The sequence below is a fragment of the Taudactylus pleione genome, unplaced genomic scaffold, assembly GCF_031769625.1.
Source record: "Taudactylus pleione unplaced genomic scaffold, aTauple2 ptg000012l, whole genome shotgun sequence".
Taxonomy (NCBI): Eukaryota; Metazoa; Chordata; class Amphibia; order Anura; family Myobatrachidae; genus Taudactylus; species Taudactylus pleione.
The window spans coordinates 13,478,533-13,505,338 of record NW_028284415.1 but is presented as its reverse complement, the minus strand read 5'-3'; the positions used below and the strand labels follow the sequence as shown (position 1 = coordinate 13,505,338).

Below are 26,806 nucleotides of genomic sequence, written 5' to 3'. Positions count from 1 at the left end.
TCGGAGTCCATAATGCCTGGCAAAATAGGCAAGAACACCCTGTGGACATATCCAGCACTTTCAAAACACTACCCAACCCCCTTTGCTCCCCTAAATACGGTCTTTCAAAACTTTCTAAAACGGGATCGGTATGATTTACCGCCGGACGCTTTCCCCAATGCCTAAACCTAAGTCTCCCGGGAGGGTTCCTAACCCTAACCCCCCCTTACCCTAGCCTAAACCTAACCCTCCCGGGGGGGTGCCTAATCCTAAATCCTCCCCAGGAGCCCCTAACCCTCCCCCCCACGGCTGTCCGCGCCCGGCTTACCTACGTTCGGGATGCCGGGCGTGGGCTCCCGGCGTAGGTAAAATGACAGGCGTCGGGATCTCGACGCCTGTCATTTAACCCTTGCCGCGATTAGACAGTTGAGAAGCCGGCGGTCGGAATTCCGTCCGTCGGCTTCCCGATTGCTTCCCTGTAATACAGACCAGTGCAATAGAATGCAATAGAGAAATGATGGCTATAATCTGATTGGTAGCTATTGGCAACACCCACCACCTTCCATTTTTAGAAACATTAGTAAATTCACCCAGTGAAATTGAGACAAATGTCCTGTGGCCACATGTTTTGATCGCCGCCAGCGCTGGCGGCGATGCGTGTGAAACAGCAGCCAATGAGAGTCAGATAGACTCTCATTGACTGCTGCAGCACCCACTGCAAGAGGGTAATGGGACAGACGTCATGGCGTTTTTCCCATTATGCTGAGCGCGCCAGCCCGGGAGGACTGGCGGGCGGCTGCGGGAGCGGCGTCGCGGATTGGAGGAGCAGCAGCGTGGATTCAGGTAAGTATGTTTTTATATATATATTTTTAAAAACCTGCCAGCAATACTGGGGGCAAAACAGGGGTGGATACCACTGGGGGGACCTCTACTGGGGTGGGGGCACAACAGGGGGGGGGGGTGGCTAGTACTGGGGGCACCATTATTAGGAGGACCTCTACTGGGGGGGGCTATTACTGGGGGCACCATTATTGGGAGGACCTCTACTGGGGGGGCTATTACTGGAGGCACCATTATTAGGAGGACCTCTACTGGGGGGGGCTATTACTGGGGGGCACCATTATTAGGAGGACCTCTACTGGGGGGGGCTATTACTGGTTCAGAGCGAGCGCTCGCAAACAGCGAGCACCTCTGAATCAGGCCCTGTGTCCACATCTAAGCTGCAGCACTGACCAATTTCCAGCGCCACTCAGAATTCCAGAAGATGCTCGTTGTACATGTCTATTCAAAATGGCAGCATTATAAGCAGCACAGCAATGAATAGTTGTACATTACCAACTATATTTGGCATAAAGGGCACATCTTGCTTGTGTGACCGACTGTGACCACCAACTCGTTTTATTCAGATTATTACAAATTCCATCTCAGGGTAACTGGTTCAAACTCTCTGCCACAAAGGGACTTTTTCTGCATCAACCCAATTAAAATAAAAAGCACACACAGCTACTCATACATACACACACATTCCCTGGCATTTTAACTTGTGTTATTTCTGGAACGATGTCACCAAACAAAGGGGTCTCTATTCTCTGCTGACATCACTTACAGGAAGAACTTCTCCCAAGTTTTGAATTCTGTCATCTGTGGTCATTAAATGTGGATTAAAAATGATTAACTGGAAATAAGGGTACAGCAAAACAAAAAAAGAACTTTGTATGTTAGGTTGAACATTACAAGCTTCAGTGAAAACTGCTGCCATCATCACTTAAGTGTACCCATCATCTACACACCACACAGAACAAATATTTCCTCCATCAAAGCAGCAGAAATGTATAACATTACTTAGACCTGAACACGACTGCCTCTTAACAGGGATGCCACTAGTTCCTATTGAATTGATAGGCATTATTTCTATTATTAAAATTAGTTCAGCCATAAAAATGGCTGCCCCCATTGGAATCGGTATGTAATGCTGGCTGTCAGAATACAGACAGCAGCATCCCAACGGTTGTATCCCGACAGGGGTCGGGTAAGTATACTTACACTCCCCCCTTTCCCTCCTACCCTCCCGTTTTGTAGCCCAACCTTAACCCTCCGCACTTTTCACCCTAACACTCCCCTTTAGTGCCTAAACCTAAGTCTCCCCCCTTCGTGCCAAAACCTAACCCTCCCCCTTGTGCCTAACCCTAAACCCCCCCCAGAAGTGCCTAACCCCAACTTCCCTAGGCTCCCTAAACCTAACCCCCCCACCCCCTGCAGCTAACAATAAGGGCACCCCGAGACTTGCCTCGTTCAGGCTGGCATCTTTCGGCGTTCCAGCGTCAGGATTAAGATAGGCGTCTGTATTTCGACGCCTATCTTAAATCCCTTGTCGGGATTCCGTTGGTATTGAGACCGGCGACATCGCAGCCACCTGTCTCATAACTACATTCCCCCCCCCCCCCATTATATGCAGAATGTGGGAAAAGGGCTTCTTGCTAATCTGTAGATATTTTTAAGTAACATGCTATTTTTTGTGAAATATATAATATACCAATATCTCTTAAATTGGAAAAAGTATGGATTCTGTTAGCGAAGTTTAAGAAAGTGGCATTGTGGTGAACTTAATCTCTACCATAGTAACCATTAGTATATAACCCTCCACCCACATATTTATAAATACCCCCACCCTCTAAAAAACCCTTCTCCGCAATTATATATACATCTTTGAAGTGGAACTTGATACATAGGCCTCACCATGCAAAATGTGGATATGTATGGCCCCTTATAACTTGTCATGGAATCTTTTCTAATAGTTTAAGCACCAATGATCTCAGACTGAGGGAATAACAAACGTGTACATTGATGTAACTGATACGGCACCTGGACTCTCCCCACATCACTAGACACCACTTCTTGCTAAGCACCAAAACATTTTCGGGATGTAGTCAGCATCCCGGCGTGCGGGATGCAGACGATCAATATACCGGCGCTGGAATCTCGACTGCCGGCATCCCTAAGGTAAGTATCGGGAATTAGGCACTAGGGGGAAGGGTAAAGTTTAGGGTGCGGGGATGGGGAGGTTAGGTTTAGGCACCAAAAAGGAAGGGTTAGGGTAGAGAAAGGGGGAGGGTTAGCATACCGACCAACAAGTGTCGGTATGTTAACCCTGTCGGGATCCCAGCGTTGGAATTCTGACCGCCGGGATCCCGACTGCCAGCAACCCATACCAAACTGGATGGCCTTAAGAGATCAAACGACTCAATAGACTGCCTTAATAATTCAGAAACACGTTATACAAAAGGTCTGAGGGCTGGTGAAAGTGCTATCCACAGCAGGAAGCATTGGAATGCCTCTGTCCATTGCATTTGTTATTATTAAACTGAGGGATTGGAACACACAAGTTGAGTGGGATATCAGAATAGATTAGAGATGGCCATCGGTAGTGTGACCATCGATGGTCACCAACTATGCAATAGATTACCATAGATGGTTTCACCAACCAATGGTCATCCCTATTCTTTGACTGACTGGACCGTGGGCCAATTAGAGCCTGGGGCGGGGATTCAGGGGTGGTTCTCCCCATCGATAGTTTTTTACCATCAGCCATAAAACATCGATGATTATGAATCATTGATGGCCATCCCTAGAATAGATTAACTGCTCTGACAAGTCATCAAACGCTACACCAAATTTCATGGATCTACTAATACGGTGTGACAATCACAGTAGGATTCAGTAACTGCCATATAAGCTATGCTGTCCAGAAGCAATGACTTTGTGTTTGCTTTTGTAAGATGTCCCTGCTTGGTTGTCTTTTCCTCGCACCATGGAGTAAAAGGGGGGGGACCCAGTGATCGTGGAACTTAAATTTCACTGTGCGCCTTACAAGTTGCTGCGATGTGGCCAATGTGTCCTGACACCACTTCTTGCAAAACAGATGCTAGATCCTGGTGTGAACTAATCCTTAGGCCCGTGACACCACTATGCAGGTGTGGACATAGGGCCCGATTCAGAGCCGCTCGTAAGCAGCCGCTCGTTCGCTCCGAGCGATGTTTGCCCAACTGCGCATGCGTACGGATCGTTATACGCATGCGCGAGCCAGTCAGTGCGGTCGAAATTCATGTGCTCGCAAAATAGCGAATGCCTGAAAATTTGAGTGACAGAAAGAAGCGTATGTGGGTGGTAACAGGGGAAGGTGCTTGAAAACGAGGAGTGGAGATCCGAACGCAGGCGTGCTTAAAGGTCAAAACGGGCGTTTTATGGGTGTGCATAATTAAAACAGCAGCGTCATTGACCACGTCACTGGGTTATTTTGTAGCCAGAACTGCTCGCAAGATTGTGGTAGCAAAAACCAACCACAAGAATAGCGAGCAGTTCATACGCTGGTCGATGTACTCGATTAATCTAATAAATAGCGGACATGACGTAGGATGCGAGCGGCCAGGGGGTGTATTTTTCAAAAAAACGACCGCAAGTTTTGTTCGCTCATTCAGACCTAGAGGCGTGAACAGACCGCAAAGAGTGAACGGTTCATTTGAATAGCCATCCCTATTTTCTGGACGAGCGAGCGCTAATTGCGTCCGGCTCTGAATCAGGCCCATTGTGTGCAGCGTTTCACAAGGCCTGTAACAATGTAAATGGCATGTGCATCTCCAGTAATGACTGCTCAATGGTGTGCAATCCTGTATGAGATTACTCTACAAAGTTGTAGCTACAAATTTTTGTCCCGCTCACTCTAACCCCGTAAGGACGTTTTGTGTTGCATCGTTTTCCTGGAAACAAAAATAACAATGTTCTAAGCTTGGTTATGTCTGTCCTCAATGCTGCTGCTCGGCTCATCTTCCTCTCCAAACGCTCTACATCTGCCTCCCCTCTCCTACATGCCCTCCACTGGCTCCCATCCCTTTCAGAATCAATTTCAAGGTTCTCGCACTCACTTGCAAAGCTCTCACCTATTCCTCTCACATTTATGTCTCTGATTTCATCTCCCTTCACTCTTCTGTCACCCCTGTTCGTTCACTTAATACACGCCGCCTTTCATGATAATTAATTACTTCCTCCCACCCCAGCCTCCCAAGATTTTGCCCGTGCTGTTCCCAACCTTTGGAACTCCCTCCCTCTCCCCATCAGACTCTGCACCTCTCTAAAATCATTCAAACAAGCATTTAAGACCCACTACTTCATTAAAGTCTTCCAGCTCTCATCCTAACTTGCCGCTACATCTTCCTTCCTCCCCGCCTACCCCTTCTGTGTCACTCCTGTTTGTCTGCCCCTCCCTTTTAGAATGTAAGCTCCTTCAAGCAGGGCCTTCTACCCTCTTGTGCTTCTCCCTACTGTATTTTCATTTCTCTCTTACTCCCCACTAGGGCAACTAACACTTGGCTGCTTATGTGGGTGTAAAGGTCACTAATAGAGCTAGGTTTATTATGCTTGTCCCGCTTTGTATTGAAAGTCGCTGGTTACTTATTTGTTTATGTACTTTGTAAGGCGCTGCGGAACACTTGTGGTGCCGTATAAATGATAATAATAAATACATGACTGGCATAACGTGCTTCTATTGTAGAACCTCAATCCAGGAGGCATCATCCGAAGGACAGCAGAAACAAAAGCGCTCACCTCTATCCCCAACTCCCCCAGTACTCTGGACATCAACTAATCTGTAGTAACGGATACAGAATAAATGTGCGATGATAAGTCCCTTGGCACTTCTTCCTGGAGTTCTATGAAGCCTCAGTAGTAAATGGCTGGTGAAAGTGCTATCCACAGCAGGAAACATTGGAATGCCTCTGCCCATTGCATGTTATTATTAAAAAAAGTGTGGTGCAACTGTGAATGTATAGCAAGTATACCAATTTGTGTAATCCACCAAGGATACTTTTAAGTGCATCGGTAAACTCATTCGCTGGCCAAGAATTCTCAGTAGAGCCCCATGCTAAGTTCTGTACATTTGCTTTCTTTTAAAGTATAGTAAAAAAGCTAAAAAGGATATCAGGTGCCTTAGCAGTCGCTCCCAGGTTGGTTGACAATGATGCAGTTGGGTGTATGCAAATGCTTACTTCGGCCTTGGCAAGTGTCACACAATTAGTGCTACAGTCACACCTACCCAGGTAACAACCTGACTCATTAGGCAAGCTGTTGATGTTGAGCACATAATTGCACCAATCTTGCTATGTTGCACATTTGTGCGTGCACTACATCCAACACATGAATTTGACGACAATGACATGTTAATTCACAGCACCTCATCAATGGACACCCACTCCCTGTTAATGTGCCCATATTGGTGCATCGTGAAGTCACACTCATTTCATCCCAGTCTCATACTCGGTTTGCAGCTTAATAGTTAAAATAATTCATAGTTAGCAAAAAAAATAAAAAATAAAAAAAAATTAAAAAACTTTACTTATTCCACTAAAACAAATGGACAGTGTTTAAATTCCAGGGTAATTTATTTCACAATTTGCCAGCCTGAGTAAAATGGCAGACTGCAATTGTACATTAAAAAATATACTTTAAAAAAACAAAAACAAAGATTATCCTCAGTCATTTCTTTCATAAGAAACATTCTCAAAAAAATATTTACACCAAGCTTTTTACAAAGCATGTTAAAAAAAATATTGTCCACATCTGCACCATTTTCTACAGAATATGCCACACTGAATTGCTACACATTAAAATAAAAAAAGTCTTCAGACATTAGTAATAAAAAAGGCAGTTTGTTCTCCTTAAGACTTGCAAGAGTCTTTACTAAAAAAAATAAAAATAAAAAAAAATAATAACTTAAGGTTTGCAAAATAAGACTTAAAAATGGAGTCTTGTGCAGTGGCATTTGTGGCTCGTACCTCCAACACATTAGTGTAACAGCATTTGCTGGCTGGGGGGCAGCTCTTATTCCCCTCTACAGTCTTGATAATCACTAGTAATCCTTCAGAGTAACTGCTGTACTTAAAGTGACCAGTCCCAACATCTGAAAGTCAATGAATAATCCAAACAAGGCAGTGATGTCCTTCAGTCCGTATTAATTTCACAAGGGTTTAATCCTTTATCTTTTGCTTCTAGATATATTCTTTGGAAGTCTCTATATCTGGGTGCACAACCCAATCGGGGCTCCCCAAAGTGCATGCGTCCAGTGAACAAGAAGTCCCCCAATCCGGCTTTCACGCCACACTCTAAGGGCGTTCCAACGCGTCCCTCCCAGCCCTGGCCTTCTTTGCTAGGTAGAAATACCTTGCTTTTCTGTCTGTAAAGTCTATTGACCGAAACATTTATAATTGATTCCTGTTGCTCTATTTCATTTTTTACTTCTGTGATGGAACCTTTGACAACTAGAGAGAAGGAAGAAAAACAAAAACAACTTAACTTTTTTGTAACACTGATTTTCCCAATTCAAATATAAAATATATGTTAGGCAAGCACAGATGTAGTTTATACTTCATTTTAACAATATATAAAATATTCTGAATAGGCATTTGTCATTTAAACAGAGAAGGTGTTATAATATACATCAGTGATGTAATTGAATCCATAACGAATATTGAGGTACTGGTACTTAATTCATGTACCTATTTAGTCTAAATCTAGGCACAATCCACTGAATGCCTTATTGTGCAATTCAAGGGTGTACTTTAAGATGCCTATACACTGAATCAATAAAAATATTACAAGCAAAAAGTTTTGTTGAACTTTTTCTGAATATAAGCAGGGTACACGGGGGAATCCTATGTTCAAAAGCTAAAGCTGGGTGAATAAAATGTTCCAAGTCGCAAAACTACGATAAGAGCATATGCTGACTGTGGATGCTCAGAAGAGGCCCTTGCTAGGTTATTTTTAGAGCAGATATGGCAGCCCAGGAGTAATGTTCCAATGATTGCTGATATACAAGAAAGTTTTTGTTTTGCAGAAAAATGTGTTAATTAATATTTTTATTAACTGCAGAAGAACGTCATGTATTTAGAAGATCTTTTCTACACATTTTCTTGGTGCTAGTGCCTGCATCATAAGGAACTCAGTCAGGTCTTTGGAGATGCATGACAGAATCATTCCAGGATATATCAGGCTTCTCAGTCACATCACAGCCTCTATTAGATCAGCAAGTACTGGAAAGTTTACTTATATGAAAAACAGACAACACTATAGGTAGGAGAATATAAAGTGTAGACTATAGACACTCACCAAAATCACTAATGCACACAGCTAGGAGGACCTCCGTGTCACTGCATGGTCGACAGGGATCTGAAATAAAAAGAAATGATTAACTGACATTAAAAAAAAAATGAGCCTTTTCATTGGGGTTTGCAGCCATAGCAAATTTTTTCTTGCAGACTGCACTCTACTACATTAAACATGGAAGTTTGGAGAGTTGGAGGATTGATGTGGATAGAGTCTTAATACAATTGTGATATGTGTAGATCTAACAGAATGAACTGATAAAGCTATGCCCATTGCCTACATACTGCATCACTACAAGCTTTACCAGGTTTTATTACACAAACATGCATTGCACCCATGTATGCTCCTCTATGCATATCAGAGGTGGTTGCTTACAAAGTCTCCCAAAAATCACTTTAAATAAGTCTCATCTGACTTAGTAAAATTTTAAAAAGATTTTGTTTTTTTGCAGGAGAAAAACAACGGTAACAATCTAGTGCAGTAGTCAAGGTGCCCATCCACTAGCAGACATGAAAACAACTGCACGATTATGACATTGTAATCGTGCAGTCGTTTGTCAGTCTGTGATGAGCCTGCACTGAACAAGCAGTCGTTCAGTACAGGCTCAACCATCATCTGGAAACATGCTGAACCTGACGTTATCGTCAGATTGTCCAGCATGTTTGCAAGATGATAGATGTCTAAACGACCAGCGGGCACTCGCATCGCTTGTCGTTTTAGATATTTGTACAAACAATTTGCAAGCGATTTATGATTGAACGATAACGTTCAATCGCTCACATAAATCGTTTACTGGATGCGCACCTTTAGATTGAGCCTAGGTGTCTCATTAGCATAAATCTGTTTTTACAAATGATACAGATGCAGTTACACAGAGCAATACATTTCACAATTGGCGTTCAGCATAAGCACTCTGGAGTTTAAAGACACTTTGCATGTACACAAGGATTATTTTCTGAAATCATGCAAACTATTTCAATCACCTGATGATGGAAGTGCAGTATAATACACTGCCTGACTGGATTACACAGGATCCAGGCTGCACATATCTTGCTAGTTAAACTCTACGCAACAATCGACAAATACCTTTTGACAACCCTGCTGCAGTGTTTTGTGTGTATGCGACACCCTTGTGGATTAAGTACGAGAGCTCAGAGGGAGGTAAGGCAGCTGTGTATAACAGCAAAAAAAATAAAAAATCTGTTTCAATAATACACTTCGTACAGAAGCAGGTCCCCAAAATCACAAGTCACGACTTGCAACTAAACTCCATTGCTTAATGAAATCACAAGTCACTGAGCCCTGAGGACTCTCAGCACGTTATCAAAAGGATTGCAACAAATCATAGTATTGTCAATACAACTCCGCATTATTCACTTGCCTTCCTAAAATTAATTATCCTCCAGCAATTAAACAGCAATATATAATGCCATTTAAAATGCACCTGCAGCATTTACACAGCGAGGCATCTATTAGGATCTTAGAAATGCATCCAATCATTGAGCCCATAACATCACTAGGGGCCAGAATGATACATACTGAATATGCATCATCATCATGAACAGTGATCAGTTTATAAAATGGCTGCCCCCACGGTGTGGTTTAAGAAGAAACAATAGTTTCATATTTGAGGAAATTACACATTTTTATACCACCACTTGAAGCCAGTTCTACAGCTTGTTGGTTCTGAACAGCTGGACACGCACTTGGTAGGGGACGTGACACACTACATGGTGATATAGCCACAATTTGTATTGTGTGACCATGTCCTGCAATGTGTGTGTGCCACTATGCAGTATGCCCCAATTTGGGACAGGAAAACATTGGGAGGTATGAAAATATATGCAGCAAGTCAGAACAATAACAGTAAGCGGCCATGTAATACAAGCTATATGTGAATAAGGGCAAATAACAATAGATCCAACACACACACCAGGTCTACAACGCTGCACAATGCATCCTTGTTGCATTCTAAATTGATGGCCTGATACACAGAGGAGATGCTTATTTCATTAATCAGTGCATGTAGAACACAAAAACATAAGATACATGCTTTCATCAGTTTGCCTACACGGATTGCTAAAAACGGCTCTTTACAAGTTATTAAAGTTCCTTGGCCTATAAAAGATTGTTAGTGTGCACAGCTGTAAGCATCTTTCAGTCCCAGATAGGAAGACACTCTAGACAGTTGGACACAGAAAGGTTTACGCCGGAATAGCAGCATGCAAATTTTAACTGGAAGAGGCCGAAATCTCTTCTTAGGGTTATCCCAACAAGCTTCTATTCGTTAAATTCAAAAGAGCAGAGTTTTATTGCATCTCGGGGGAGTTGTAATTCAACTAGTTTCAGGATAATACCAGCATTGTGCAGGTCAGCTGCTGAAACCTATGGGGAATTTCTTTAAAAAGATTCTGACAGTATCCTTAGGTAACCTGAACCAGTGCCCTCGCAGAGTACTTGGTACACACTGCACAGCCCAGGAGATGTAATTACATCATTCTCTGCAATTTCCAGCTGCTATGAGCCATTTCCTCTCTGATCCGGATGTTGATGACTAGAATATGATGGTGCTAACAGTAGACCACACTTGGGGCAGGATATACTCAGACATATACTGAGACAGGTCAAAACTCAGACAAAAATCGTTTAGTTTTGGCCGCATTTCCATATGTACCATCTATGGAATGCAATACATTCCAGGGTTTGGACGTGGTGGGTAACGCCATCTTTAGATGGAATTATCCAATAGAAGCCTATAGGCTTCTTACCGCACTTCCCCCTGAGAGGGATCCAACCGGATCCCTCACAGCAACCCCCACGGCGTGCGCAGAATGACATCAGAGAGACTTCTGGGTCATAAATCCAGAAGTCCCTCTATTGCAAAGTACAGCTCTTACCGGGAGAGCTGTCCGTTGCGATTTTAAAAAGGCATGTCTAGGTACATACCGGCGATTTTATCGCTGTGTGTACCTGATAAGGTGCAGAATGTACGGCATCGCGCATGCAATGCTTAGTACATCCCGCCCTTGTTGTCCAACATGGCCTGAGCAATATTCCTACCATGTTCCAAAGCAAATTTAAGCTGGCCAACTTGTTTTACAAAGCTATTCACCAATGATTATGGACAAACAAAAAGAAAATGATCAGTATAATGGAGAGCCGATTAGGTCTGGATTTGTTTAATGGACACATAGACCTGAACCTACCAAGTCTGCAAAATATTAAAGTGTTAATTTTGATATAGATATATTTAAAATAAATAGTACATAAAATTTCTAATGATACATAAGAATGTTGCCATGTGGAGCTCCATGATGGAATAAGGGATTGTAAAAGACACTTACTGTACTATTAATAGATAAATTGTATGTCCAACCACACATCAGACTATGGACGGGATGTACTAACCTATGGACGGTGTACATCCTGCCAGTCACCGCAAAGCATATGTACTAATATATGTGATTAGTATCGCAAAAAACAGCTCTTGCGATAAGAGCTGTCCTTTGCTAAGCAGCCGACGTCAGGTGAGGGAGCGGTAAGAAGCCCATAGGCTTCTATAGGGTAACGCCAGATAAACCTGGCATTATCCTCCGCATCGAAAATTCGGCGTCCGGGGCTTAGTACATATGCGGTAAAAACCCCACATTTTTCCTTTAGTACATCCCGGCCTAAATATGAAGCATATACCAATTTTAAAATAAAAGCATCACATTTTGTATAAAAGCGACAAATGTGTTCATTTTATGAAGTGTCTCACAATCCATACAATAAACATAATATAGACAGCTATTGGCATGGATTGGAGTTTCAAACACAAAAAAAAATGGCAGGGTGATGTCTCAGCGCTGAATGACCTCCAATAACCATTCAGCATAAGGATCAGCTACTCCCTATTTTAACTTTACTCTAAAAGTGAAGGTCAGATGTCACGAAGGCACCTGTAGTTTGTCAGTTTCCACTACAGCCTCTTAGATCTGAAACGCTTGTGAGGTGATTTTATAGTTGTGGACATATTTATAAATGCACATTGCTTTAAAATAAAAGGTAGTCTAAGCATGTACGTTTTAGCAGCAGCGTCATGCTGAGATAAAGTGCTCAAATGGAGTCAAAGAACAAAGAGGGGGTTTGACTGGGTTCAATTCTTTTTGGCTATACGCTGCAATGATTTTACTTGATGCGACAGGAGATAATGTGTTCAGTTTAACCTCCCTGAAGAGAAATCACAGCCCCCAGGACCAGACAAGTCAAATTACACAGTGCAGGAGGCGGATTAGGGAAAAAGAAGAAGAAATTGGAAAATCTTGACAGACTCCTTGAACACCAAAGGGGTTTTAAGGCTTAAACCCAGCTGCCCTTCCAAGCACCTGACAGCTTATGGCTTTTGAAATCCTAAAGAGGACAAATAGCGAAAGGGCAATTCATGACCAGTCTACCAAGAAGACTTTTTTCTTTATAGATCTCTCTCTGTATAGGAATCTTCCACTTTAAACCTGAGCAAACTGTAATGACCCGTATATGTAAACTACTTAACAGTTAGAAAACGATAAACATTTCTGCTTGTAACATTCATAAACATGGACAGGTGCTTGCCAACACTGCAGATCTACATCAACCTTTGCTTCACATGAAAAAAAAAAAATATATAAATTTCTATGTTCAACAGACTTCCAAGAATTAAAGGGAAATCTTTTGCGAGGCTTGAAAGACACTATAAAATGCCACTAAATGTCACACATGGAGCCAAACAGAACATAGTAGCTTGCACTGCGTTACAAAATATACACTTATTTTCTATGTTCCATATCCAATACTTTAGTTTTAAGAGTTTTAGGTTTATTGGGGGGGGTAAGTGCTGGCGCCGGCCGGAACTTTGGGGCTAATTGGATAGCCCAGTTTCAATCAATTAGCAGCGCTATTTTAGCGCTGCTAGTTGGATACCCCCCCTAATACACAAATCGTTTTAGTTAGAACAATGCACACAATAGTACAATAAATTACCACCACAACTTTACAATAAAGGATTAGAACTGACTCACAAAAGTCAATATACCTTAATTTAGCCATTTAATTGCAAGCATTGCTCTCTCTAATCAAGCCTCTCAGTACTATGTACTAATTCTGACTTTGAGAGGTAGCTGTCAAAAACACACACAAAAAAAAAAAGGGGGAATAACTCCAACAACTTCCTTCTGCTAAAACCAAAACAACAACTTTGCTCCCAAATCCCTTACCTTTCTGCCATGATCAGGTTACTGTTACACTTGCCTTTCTGCCGTGGCAAGTCTTCAGAAATTAATGACTTGTCACAAATTGAAAGGAAATGCACAGTAGATGTTTATCAAGAGCTCCAGTTCCTTCTAGTTCTCTGGAAAGTCAGAGCTTCCCAATAACCTTTATTGCCAGCAGCACTCTGCAAGTGCTGCAACCACCAGATTCCATTAAGATAAAAAGGTTTGTTGGTTGAGTGTGTAGAACTGTGAGCTGGATACCTGCCCTATATTGCAAAGGGTATTTAATTTTAAAACAATCCAGTTGTAATGCAGGTTTATTGACTGAACAGTCTAGAGCAAAGGCTGTCAGGCATATTAATATTTTCAGTTCGCAACTGATGTTGGGCTTCTGCAGTAGGTTATATGAATAAAAGCTAGGATTTTAAACATTTGTAATTTCTCATCTGTATCATTAATCAAGTATTCTCAATTCTTTTTAAAACAAGAGTGTACCCATGCAGTATTCAAAGGCTGTGTTGACTTTGGGAGTGTAATTTGTCTTCAATTTCTGTAGGGGATGCTATTGCCATTATAGTTTTTACAGCAGTCTCTACCTAAAGCTATAAAGTCTATACTACAGACCATGATAGTTCCTGGCACATACTCTATATTTAGTACTTTATTCCATGTACGTTAATATAATATAAATATATTGTTTCAGTTTGGCACTCACGCAGCTAGTGCAGAGTTTAGAGGGTGCCTTCCCTATGTTAGGATAGACGGACAGTCTCTTCCTACAGAGCTATGACAGCCCCAGGAGAAAAAAAATAAAGCAGGCGGCACTCATCCATAGTGAAAAAGGTAATTTGTATTAATCACACACTGCACAAAGCGTAGGTCGACGTTTGAAGGTCACGCAGGACCTTATCAGGACCTGTCCTGATGAAAAGGTCCTGCGTGATCCTTGAAACGTCGACCTACGCTTTGTGCAGTGTGTGATTAATACAAATTACTTTTTTCACTATGGATGAGTGCCGCCTGCTTTTTATCTTGAGGGGCTGTCTTTTTTTCCCTTTTTACCATCCTACTGGAGAATCAGCAGTCTGCATTAGACAGCACTTGATTGGGTACCACAAGACTGTAAATTTTAACATCACCATTGGCGCAAAGTAGGACTTCCATTATAGCACAAAATGTGAGTGTCACCAAGTTCGTTCCCTGGTAATCGCTGACTACAGCAGGATTATTATGGGCATTTGGAATTTTATTTGGAAGCTTGCTAGGAAAGAATGAAAAAATGCCATATTCTAACACAAAATAGTTGCAGAAAGGTTACATTTGACTTGGGGCATTAAAAATGTACTAGTAACAATTACCAGGAGATCTCACACAAAAAGGTATGGATTCCTTGTAATGTATACCTGCCACTTATACACAGTTGAAGCAGCCATTTTGAGGGCTGGGCAGTCCGCAAAATGGCTGCCCGTAGTGTGAACAGGTGATGGGTGCATTCAAGATTCATGGCCCCTGCAAGACGGGAAGACTAAATTTAGACAAAATGCAACAGCCTTAGATTTAGCCTATCACAACAAAGTGGCACAGGGGAGGGAGACACTAAATCCATGCTGACGTTTAAGAGTCTCCAGTTGAGCCACTTCCTCAAGCATGGAACTAAAATTTTAACAAGGGATATTAATCATTTATTTGTAAAGTGTTACCAATAAGTTTCTATTAGGGAAATGCAATGGAGGGCAGCCAAGGACGTCAAATGTCCTTTACCAAAAGGTCATTTGTGGAATAAAATGCATCCCTTGGCTGCGCTAATTTTACCAAAAGTAAAGAAAAAAAAAAAAAAACACAACACACACCACACACGTATTTCACCATTGCTATCAAATCTAGTCACTGGGAAGGTTGGGGGCACTTGGAAGGAGAAAAAAAAAACCCAAAAAAAAAGCATTTTCCGACTGAAGGTAATACAGACTGAAAATGCAAAGATGGCAGCTGGCTCAGAGATTCAGTATTCCTGTAGGCTGAACCAGTGGTGTAGTACTTGTTAATAGTGAATGGATAGGCTATTGCCACTGCTGTAAAAGGTGTACAATAAAAGTTACATATTTTGTCTAAATATTAGTATGAAATATAAACCCACATTGTAAGTTTGATAACCAGGAGATATCAAATTATTTTCAAAATGTAGGGGCATATTTACTAAGCAGTGGATGTACAAAATTCTCGATTTTTACAGATTATTCCTGCCAGATTTAAAAGGGCAATAATAATTAATGCAAAACAAGCCTGATTTTGCATTTACTATTATTGCCCTTTTAAATCTGGCAGGAAAATCTGGGGGAAAAAAAAAAAAATCAAGGGTTTTGTAAATCTGCTTCTTACTAAGTATGCCTCATAATATCAAAGTTATCATTTCGCCACAATTAACTAATGATTCTCCTAGTTTTCTTCCACAGGTGTGTCACACAAAGTCACCCCTCCTATTTATTTTGTTTCAATTCTATAATTACTAGCACTCAGCTGAGTCAGACACTCTGTGGAGGCTCCGCCATACTCAGCAGCTATAATCAGAGTATTACCAACTTGCTGTACTTCATAAGCCAGAATTACTGCTATTAAAGCATGTCAAAACTGGGTGTAGGCAATGTTGTAAACAGCATTACACATAATTATATGGGGATGAACAGAGTTATTACAACTAGTCATTTGCAGCGACCAATCACAACTTCACATTTATCCCATAGATAATGATGTTGGAGGAATCGACCATTAGTAACATTTAATGTGGTAATCAGATTGTGTACTATTAAGAAAGTAAAAGAGTTTGTACTAGCATTGGAAAAAAAATAAAATAAGGAAGCCCACCTTACATTACACACATCCGTAATACTGCGAAACCATCGGTAATATCGAGTAACATCGGAGCCTCACACACACTTGCACAAGGTCTGACCTTACTCAGAAATTGCTAACCTCAGCACACGCAGTGAAAGCCCAAGCTGCGTATGGCATCGCAGTGCCTAAGTTATGCACCCCTCTGTAACGGCGTTCAAACACCCTGGCACACCTGCGTTTCCCCCATCACCACCCTCAAATGGTACTTCCTGTCAATCACTGTGATGGGTCTGCGTAGTCACTGCGATCGCAGTGGCTGGTTCACGCACTGCGATGCATACGCATGTGCAGAACGCAACAATCGTTCGATTGCATGCGGGATCAGGCCCCTACTTCTATTTTTCAATAAATAAAACATCTAAATAATTTTAAAAAAAGCAGAAGAATTAGTTACATCCTTATTTCTTTTTAAATTGCAAAAAAGTTTCCAGCTGACACTTGCAGCACTTAACAGATTGAGTTATTTTTCCAGATTCTACAGCGCCACCTACCAGATACACATTTAATTGCAATAGATAGAAAAAATATCACTGATGAAAAACAGCCTCTAGACTTATCTGAGGCATTGAGGATGTAGAGGAATCAAATCCCTACAAGCAATATATTGTGGGTTTCTTCAAATGTTTCCTTACCAGAAACTGTGTGTAAATCCGAGAGCGTCCTCTGGCTTATAAGCTCATACTGGAAACCAGTGATTTTACGGCTAATGTCCAGCTGTGGTGTAGACTCAATAAACAAGCCTCCTTGGTCCAGACTAAAGCAGTAGACCTTGTTTGGGACTTTATCCCCATCCCGCAATAAAAGCTTAAGTTCTCCAGTTTTTTCAAAATAAATATTAGCTCCTTTGGAGTCTTTGAAAGGCTTTATACAAACAGTCAAGTGCTTGTTGGCAGAGGTCAAGGTGTTGGGCCGCAGGTTGACTATTAATGCTCCTGTTGGGTATAGCCATTCCACCGAACCTTCCGAACATCTGAGATAAACCTGTTCGACATCCTTCTTGTGAGCTTCATGAGACAACCCACTAGGTAAAGAGAAGGGAAAAGACGACATTACAAAGTGACATAGCTCAGAAGACCCTCAGAAATCCAATACAGTTACATTTCCTCCCCTTAAGATACCAGTAATGTTCTACTAGAAAATCATGGGTGACGTGGGTTTCAAGAAACAGATATTAAACAGCCTGCAAGTTGAACATATTGCAAAAACAATGTGTAGTAATTGCTATGTTCGCAGTCATAAGAAACAGTATTTTCTGCCAGAAGCCACTTTTACCATCCATTAGCAAAAATATCCTAAATAGTCCTTTATATGGTACCAACATATTGTACCTTTGCACACTCAGAGACATATTGGCCCTGGCCTACCATAACCGTAAAATGTGACAGGGCCCTGCCCACTAAAGCTTGCAATCATGTGATAAAACTGCTTTATTGTAGTTAGATAATACCAGGCAGCAGCAGTAAGGCGGCCCATACACGGTAAGATTTTTGAGACTATGTGCACGATTTCGATCGATCGCGACGATCAATCATGCACATTGTGTGTGGTTGGCATGCTGTACGACGGCGATACGCGTCCCCACTGTCGTACATCGGCATTGTAGGTCTTATGGAAAAACCATAAGATCTGCGATCCGTCATGCTGTTAAATAGGTAACCGAAGCATCTTGTAAGATGTATCATTTACCATTCACAGCAGCAAGCGTGCATCAGGCTGAATTTGAAAACGTACAGAGATGTTGTGCATTTTCAAATCACCCCGTGTATGGCCTGCCTAAACTTTCAGCGAGCGATTCAGAACCAGATAATTGTTATAGTGCATACATGGGGGGGGATGATCGTTATCAAACATCCAACACATGCTGCAAGCCCCTTGCAACTATAACGACTATACAGGCTAACCTGGTGAATATCGGCCAGGTATGCCTGCTTGCATGGACTACCGACAATGGTCGATAACGACCATACGTGGCCACACATCGACCATCGTTCGCAGGGGCCAGAAGCTGTCAGATTTAAATAGGATCGTTATCGCACAAATCTGACCAGTTTATCTGACCGTGTGTACGCACCATTATAGAAACAGCTCTGTACATGAAGATTTAAAAAGTTATTTTTACAGTAGCACATTATGTAATATGTTTTGTGTACTGATCCATGTGATTTCAGTTTACCCAAAAAAGAATCATACCTCAATTCATCATGAACACAACTGTTTAGGTACAGGTTACAAATAATGCTATCAGAACAGTGGATGTCACTTACACACACAAAAAAGGCATTAAATGTGAGCTGAATGTACATTCATAAAATGTGGTATAAAATTACATGCCTCAGCTTTCTATATCAGCGTTCCTCAGACTCGATCTTCACACCCCTAACAGTCCAGGTTTTAAGGATATCCTTGTTAAAGCACAGATTAATAAATAAAAATGACTGAGGTACTAATTAAGTCACCTGTGCCCAAGCATGAATAGCCATATTACCTTGACTGTTAGGGGGAGTCAGTGAGTGAGGGAGGACCTAGTTTGGTAAACTCTGTAATTAGTTGAAGAGAATAGTGGTTTCATCCCACAAAATGGGTGTAGGTGACACGTCCACTTTAACCCATTTTTCCCTCAAATCAAGCTTAATAAGAGGTTTTCCATTTGTTAGCATAATAGGCACACTGCAGGCATTGTTAGAGCATAAATGACAGCAGCCGCCCCAGATGATAACTCATCTCCACCGGCAGTGAGGTGCGCTGCCAGTCAGGGAGAGGGCACTGATCTCCACGCTCATCCATAAATTACCCCAAATATTACTTTAAGAATGACCACCTTTTGCCTATTACACTGTGCTCACAGAGGATACGTAAACTTTAGGCCAGCAGCATCCATGTCACTAAATTGTACTCAGATGAGCGATGGAAGAGAGGCAGCCAGCTCTATACACACACAGTAGGTGTTATTCCCGGGACACAGGCCACTCCATTGTGGACGCTGAACATCTGATCGTCAGCTGTCTCCAGTCCCTGGGTTAAGATCAAGCGAACCTTGAGCTGCAAAACCCACAGACAACCTTTGCCTTGCATCAGATGTAGGGTTATAAACCACAGGAGGGAGGGGAAAACGACGTTTAAAGACTTTATTGTCTATTGTGGAATAGTCAGTCCCGTGCTGACATGTTACTTGTAACCTCTGAAATCCGGATTGCAGCTGGGAGGGTGAGGCTGCCGCAGACAGCAGAATATATAATAATCTCATAGAAGACTGCAATCATTCCAATACTGCAGGCAACCTGTAGCCTCATAGCTGATTAGTCACAGCTTGCCTGCCCATCTATGCGGAAAGTGGGACATATGCAAATTGTCACTATAAAGTGCACAGCCACATAATAGAGGTAGGCAGCCTGTAGCTCGTCAACAGGCTGGGAGTTGTAGTTCTACAAGAGGTTAGTATCTACAGAAAGCCTGAGTTTAGTATATCTACTTATGTACTCTCGAGTTGTAAACTGCCAAATCCCACTCTGTCACTCACATAAATGATTTCACCAATATGATCACATATAGGATAGAAGACCTGTCATTGTGAACTAGAATCCCATCAACCACACTCATGAGCACATACACAGCACCGTACTTACATAGTGGCATCTCACTCAGGTCAGAATTACATTACATACTCTGCTTAAACTTCTATAACTAATCCTTCCGATTTTAAAGTCAAGCTCCAGGAGTCTCACCAACATTGCAAACTATTGGGACTAGTGTTTATTAAACGAATAATATGACCATATGAGCGTAATTATAGGTATTGGATTCTAACCTCTTAAATCTTATACAAGAGTTGTGCCAAGGTTTAACTTTCCCTTGCCAGGTTGTAAGATACATAAAACCTCTTTTGAAGATGAAAAGATGGCCAATTCCTGCCACAGAGATCCCTGCAGCATAGGGTACAGGACTTGGCTGTTGGTTACTGGCTTCCTTACCTTCCTTTCCAATTGCACATGTCGCTGGAGTATTGTAGAGAGGTCCCTCTGCCCATCACAATCACCATGAACACGCTCAGCAGGACCCTCCTTAACATGTTTGCAGCCACAGCAAACCAATGGAAAAAGAAGTTTATACGAAGGCTAAGCAATAATCCAGGTAGGAAGGAAAAGGGCAAGGTCAGGAGATGAGGACATTGCCCACAACAGAATAAAAGTTATCCAGGAGCTCCCAGGCTTGCTCTCCCCATCACTGGGACGGCAGATCTCAGACAGCAGACACATAAACTCCTCCAACACCAGCTCCCTCTGCACTGACTCATGAGCAGGAGCGCTCAGCACAGAGTACGCAGGCCCCGCCCACAGTGTGTGTGGGGTAAGGAAAGGGGCGTGGTATCAAGTTGTGTCTATATTCAGCCCTTCACAGTTTTCTTCTCATCATCATAACTCATCACACACACTAACTACAGCAAGCAGTACCCTAATTACACCGTATCCCAGTGCTTCTCAGACTCGGTCCTCAGGATTCCATATTTTAGTGAAAGTACATCACACAGCTCATGCCACTGAAGTAGATCAAACAATGAATTGCCAAGAAAGTGAAGTGTTCACAATAGCATAGAAATGTCTCTACTGTCTTGTACATTTCAGTTTGAGAGGTATCATTGCTGCTTTAATTGTAGGACTTGTATTTGCCTTAAACGTTTTTAAATGTTTTTAAAATGTCACTCCAATTTAAAGTCAATCTGTCACCTACATACACTAGATTTTTGTTGGCTGAACCAATATTCAGCCTATACATACATTAATGAAGGACTAGTGCATCACTGGAATCAGACTACAAAATATGTGATAAATGCACTTTAAAATGTGCTCATGTATGACCATATCAAACAACACTACTGCCAAGTTTGAGCCGTAGCCACATACATTCGTACACATTCACTGGCCAAAGCAAATTTTCATCTTATTTGATTGATAGCAGATGTGGGTCAGAATTAGCAGCCCTCCTGAGCCCATCCTCACTGCAGTTTTATTTTGGCCAACTAGGTCTAAATAAACAGGTCTCATCTACAAACAAGAATGGAGCTTGTATCGGCATCTTAGATCCTAAAAACTTTTTTTTTTAAAACCATTGTGGCCCCACTCAGTAATCAGAGCTGCCAGTTGTCACTGTTTATTCAGGTGAATGAAATGAATGCACCATTTATCTGGCATGTAGAAGATGGATAGGGGTTAAGGGTAAGTTGAGATTTTTGCACAGTAGATAAGCAGATATTATTTGGTGAGGTTTTTTTTGCGCTGTTGCAAGTACAGCTATTTACTTTATCTTGTCAAGCTGTGATTTTCAATTCTTAAACAGTAATAAATTAATAAATCTATTGGGAGCAGCAAGCACTGCATTGGCTATACGGGGGCAGTATGTTCTTTACTGTCTATTTTTTTATTGAAGGTACGCAGATATCTGCACTCAATGTATTTGGAGACAGAAAGCTCTGCACTGTGTATTTGAGGCAGAAATCTCTGTACTTCATATTGGGGCCTGAAGCTCTGCACTTTGTATTGGAAGCAGCAAGCTTTGGAACTTGGAAGTGGCTAGTTCTGCACTGTGTATTGTTAGGGGTCTATTCATCAAGCAGTGAAAATGGTGGAGAAGTGAACCAGTGGAGAAGTTGCCCATAGCAACTAATCAGCTCCTACCTATTATTTTATAGACTGTAGTGTACTTGACAAATGATACTTCAAAGCTGATTGGTTGCTATGGGCAACTTCTCCACTGGTTCACTTCTCCACACTTTTCACTGCTTGATAAATAGACCCCATAGAGAGTAGAGACAACAAGGTCTGTACTGTGTTTTCATCACAGTAATCTTTACACTGTATATTGGAAGCAGCCATGTCTTGACTGGTTATTGAAGGCAGCAACTCTGCACTGCTTTCTGTTCACAGCAAGCTCTGCAGTGGGTATTGTGGTCAAGAAGATGTGCACTGTGTGTTGTGGACCACAAGTTCTGCACTGAGTATTGTGAGGAACAAGCTCTGCATATTGTATTGTTGCTAGACAGTGGTGTACTATGCATTATGGACACTGGATATTGGAATCTGAAAGATGTACACTATATTTTGGATAGTAAGCACTGCACTGTATATTGGAAGCAGCAAGGTGTATATTTTGGACAGTAAGCTCGGCACTGTACTGTATATTGGAAACAGAAAGGTGTGTTTTGTGTGCAGTAAGCTCTGCACTGTACTGGAAGCAGCGACGTATTGTGTTTCATGGGCAGTAAGCTCTGCACTGTATTGGAAGCAGCGATGTATTGTGTTTCATGGGCAGTAAGCTCTGCACTGTATTGGAAGCAGGGACGTATTGTGTTTCATGGGCAGTAAACTCTGCACTGTATTGGAAGCAGCGACGTACTGTGTTTCATGGGCAGTAAGCTCTGCACTGTATTGGAAGCAGCGACGTATTGTGTTTCATGGGCAGTAAGCTCTGCACTGTATTGGAAGCAGGAAGGATGGGGCATAAATCTCTTTGTACTATTAAAGCCAACAACTTCTGCATAACTCAGAAGGACTCTTGCATTTTCTTTTCTATTCACTTCCTTTCTACAGGTGATGGGTACTTCTTTTACATTATATTACGAACCCTAGAGAGTAGTGACGTGCGGTGAGGTCAATGGCTGGGGAGGCACACATGGGGATGGGTCTGAGGGCCTGATTCAGACCAGCTCGCAAGGGGGGGTCGATGGTGGGGCACTGTGCACGCCCTGTAGCGAGAGAGAAATTCACTCACTCCGGGGCTCGCTACAACCGGGGTGGCTACAGCTCGCCCCGTTTTGCAGGCGGGGTGGGGGGGGGGTGGCTAGTAAAACGGAGGAGTTCCTGAAGGAACGCCTGCCGTTTGTGGGCGGCCCTACTGACATCACTCGTAATGTCAGTAGTGAGCTTCCTGCTCTATTAGAGCAGGAAGCTCACTGGGGCTTGCGGGAACGAGACCCTACCACAAGCCCAATGGTCGCGACTATCATCTGGCTGCCCACTAAAGCTGTGGATGGTCACCCACAGCTTAGCGAGTGGCCAGGAGGCCGGGTATTAACAAAGAAAAATGGCCGCCCTGATTCAGAAATCCGAACCCGCTCACCCCTAAAATATATATATATATACTGTAATTATGTGTGTGTGTGTATATATATATATGTGTGTGTATATATATATATATATATATATATATATATATATTACATATATAATACACAGTGAAAGCAAGCTTTCAGTTTTCTTACATATAAAAGCAGCAAGTAACATTTGCAAATTATACCTGTAAAAGTTTCAGAAGCTTATCATAACTCACCGTTTTTTTATGAGTGAAGTTATGATCGTAAAGGGAGAATCTGTTTATGTGGCTGACCCAACTGAATTTGGTCCTGATATCCAGGCGTTATGCATAATAGTTCACTAAACCCACAATGTTTTGGCTTATATAAAATTACTACTAAGTAGGGGTGTGCACCGGCCACTTTTCGTGTTTTGTGTTTTGGATCTGGATCTTTCTTCATGTTTTGGATCTGGATTGGTTTTGCCAAAACCACCCTTCGATGTTTTGGGTTCTGGGTTTTGTGTTTTGGATCTGTATTTTTTTTTTTTAAAAAGCATAAAAACAGCTAAAATCACAGAATGTGTTGATTTTTCTGCTCCTATGCTATTATTAACCTCAAAAACCTTTAATTTCCATTAATTTCCAGTCTATTCTGAACACCTCACAATAGTGTTTTTATGTCCAAAAGGTTGCACCGAGGTAGATGAATGAATATGCTAAGCGACACGAGTGGGCGGCACAAACACATAGTCCATCTAGGAGTGACACTGCAGTGGCAGACAGGATGGCAGTTTGAAAAACTAGGCCGCAAACAGTACATAATGCAAAGAAAAAAAAGAGGTGCAAGATGGAATTGTCCTTGGGCCCTCCCACCCACCCTTATGTTGTATAAACAGGACATGCACACTTTAACAAACCAATCATTTCAGCGCCAGGGTCTGCCACACGACTGTGGCTGAAATGATTGGTTCGTTTGGGCCCCCACAAAACAAGCTGGCAATTAATCTGTCCCTGCGCAAACTGGCTCTATGGAGGCAAGATGTCGACCTCATCCACCGATTGCTCACCCTCTTCAGTGTTGTGTACATCCTCATCCTCACAGAGTATTAACTCGTCCCCGCTGGAATCCACCACCACAGGTCCCTCTGTACGTTCTGCAGGCTGGTCTCCCTGGAAGAGTTGATAATTCATTTTTATGAACATCATCTTCTCCACATTTTGTGGATGCAACCTCCTATGCCTTTCGCTGACAAGGTTCCCGGCTGCACTAAACACTCTTTCGGAGTACACACTGGAGGGGGGGCAACTCAGGTAAAATAGAGCCAGTTTGTACAGGGGGCTCCAAATTTTCCCTTTTTCCTGCCAGTACAGGTACGGACTGTCTGACATGCCTACTTGGATGCTGTCACCGATGTAATCCTCCACCATTCTGTCAATGGTGACAGTATCATATGCAGTGACAGTAGACATGTCAGAAATTGTTGCCAGGTCCTTCAGTCCGGACCAGATGTCCAAACTTGGTCCTGGCTGCCCTGCATCACCGCCAGTGGGTTGCTTAGGATGCCTAAGTTTTTTCCTGGCAGCCCCAGTTGCGGGAGAATATGAAGAAGGAGCTGTTGACGTGTCACGTTCCGCTTCAGCTGACAGTGTTTTCACCAGCAGGTCTTTGCACCTCTGCAGGCTTGTGTCGGCCGGAAAGAGAGACACCACATAGGCTTTAAACCTAGGATCGAGCACGGTGGCCAAAATGTAGTGGTCTGATTTCAACAGATTGACCACCCTGGAATCCTGGCAAAGCGAATGAAGGGCTTCATCCACAAGTCCCACATGCCAAGCGGAATCGCTCCGTCTTAGCTCCTCCTTCACTTTCTCCAGCTGCTTCTGCAAAAGCCTGATGAGGGGAATGACCTGACTCAAGCTGACAGTGTCTGAACTGACTTCACGTGTGGCAAGTTCGAAGGGCTGGAGAACCTTGCACAACACGGAAATCATTCTCCACTGCGCTTGAGTCAGGTGCATACCCCCTCCTTTGCCTATGTCATAGGTGGATGTATAGGCTTGAATGGCCTTTTGCTACTCCTCCATCCTCTGAAGCATATAGAGGGTTGAGTTCCACCGCGTCACAACCTCTTGCTTCAGGTGATGGCGGGGCAGGTTCAAGAGTGTTTGCTTGCGCTCCAGTCTTCGGCACGCAGACGCTGAATGGCGAAAGTGGACAGAAATTTTTCGGGCCACCCAAAGCGTCTCCTGCACGCCCCTGTCGCTTTTCAGAAAATTCTGCACCACCAAGTTTATTGTGTGAGCAAAACATGGGACGTGCTGGAATTTGCCCAGATGTAATGCCCGCACAATATTGGTGGCGTTGTCAGATATCACAAATCCCCAGGAGAGTCTAAGTGGGGTAAGCCACTGGAAGATGATTTCCCTCAGTTTCTCTAAGAGGTTGTCGGTGGTGTGCCTCTTACTGAAACCGGTGATACACAGCGTAGCCTGCCTTGGAATGAGCTGGCGTTTCTGAGCTGCTGCTACTGGTGACGCTGTTGTTGTTGCTGCGTAAGGCGATACATCTACCCAGTGGGCTGTCACAGTCATATAGTCCTTAGTCTGCCCTGTTCCACTTGTCCACATGTCCGTGGTTAAGTGGACATTGGGTACAACCGCATTTTTCAGGACACCGAGGACACTTTTTCTGACGTTTCTGTACAGTCTCAGTATCGCCTGCCTAGTGAAGTGGAATCTAGACGGGATTTGGAACTGGGGACACACTATCTCCATCAGTTGTCTAAATCCCACTGTACTAATGGCGGATACCGGACGCACATCTAACACCAACATAGCAGCCAAGGCCTCAGTTATACGTTTTGCTTCAGGATAACTGCTGTCGTACTTCATCCTCCTCGCTAAGGACTATTGGAGGGTCAATTGTTTAGTAAAAGTAGTGGTGTTCCTACTTCCTCTCTGGGATGATGAACGACTCCCAGCAGCAACAGCAGCAGCGGCAGCAGTAGGCGTAGCAATGCAGGATCCTCCGGAGCAATGCAGGATCCTCCAGAGGAATCCCGGATAGGAGAGTCAGTCATGCCAGTGACATGGCCTGCAGCACTACTTCCGATCCTGGCTAAGGAGGAAATTGACGAGGAGGGAGTTGACGGTGTGGTTTGCAGGCGCTTGGATACAACAGGACAAAGGGATTTAGATGTCCCTGGACTGCTTACGGTCTTAGCCAAAGTTTCTGAACTTGACAGTAACTTTTTATGAACGCGCTGCAGGTGACGTATAAGGGAGGATGTTCCTAGGTGGTTAACGTCCCTACCCCTACTTATTCCACCTTTTCATATAGTACATATGGCAAGACAGTTGTTGTCCGGATTTGGATAGAAATATTTCCAGACCAAAGAGGTGGAATGTTTGGTCGTCTGCCCAGGCATGACCGTGATGGGCTTTTTCATCCCACGGACAACAACGGTCTCCCCCGGAGCCTGATTTAAACA

At 42.8% G+C, this 26,806-nt stretch overlaps 2 protein-coding genes across 2 annotated transcripts in view; one reads left to right on the top strand and one right to left on the bottom strand.

The window, feature by feature from the left end:
- Positions 1 to 6,391: 6,391 nt before the first annotated feature.
- Positions 6,392 to 20,521, bottom strand: METRNL (meteorin like, glial cell differentiation regulator). The gene is made up of 4 exons (XM_088468452.1): positions 20,219 to 20,521; positions 16,883 to 17,271; positions 8,134 to 8,193; positions 6,392 to 7,286 (listed from the first exon to the last, which is right to left on the bottom strand). Exons 1-4 carry the CDS (start codon positions 20,314 to 20,316, stop codon positions 6,970 to 6,972), a joined length of 864 nt encoding a protein of 287 aa, XP_088324578.1. The 5' UTR covers positions 20,317 to 20,521; the 3' UTR covers positions 6,392 to 6,969.
- Positions 20,522 to 21,378: 857 nt separating this feature from the next.
- The window catches only part of QTGAL (queuosine-tRNA galactosyltransferase), a 567,623-nt gene continuing 562,195 nt past the window's right edge, over positions 21,379 to 26,806 (top strand). Inside the window, exon 1 of the mRNA XM_088468641.1 lies at positions 21,379 to 21,460. The gene's annotated coding sequence lies outside the window, so the exon portion shown is untranslated. The remainder of the gene's footprint in view (positions 21,461 to 26,806) is intronic.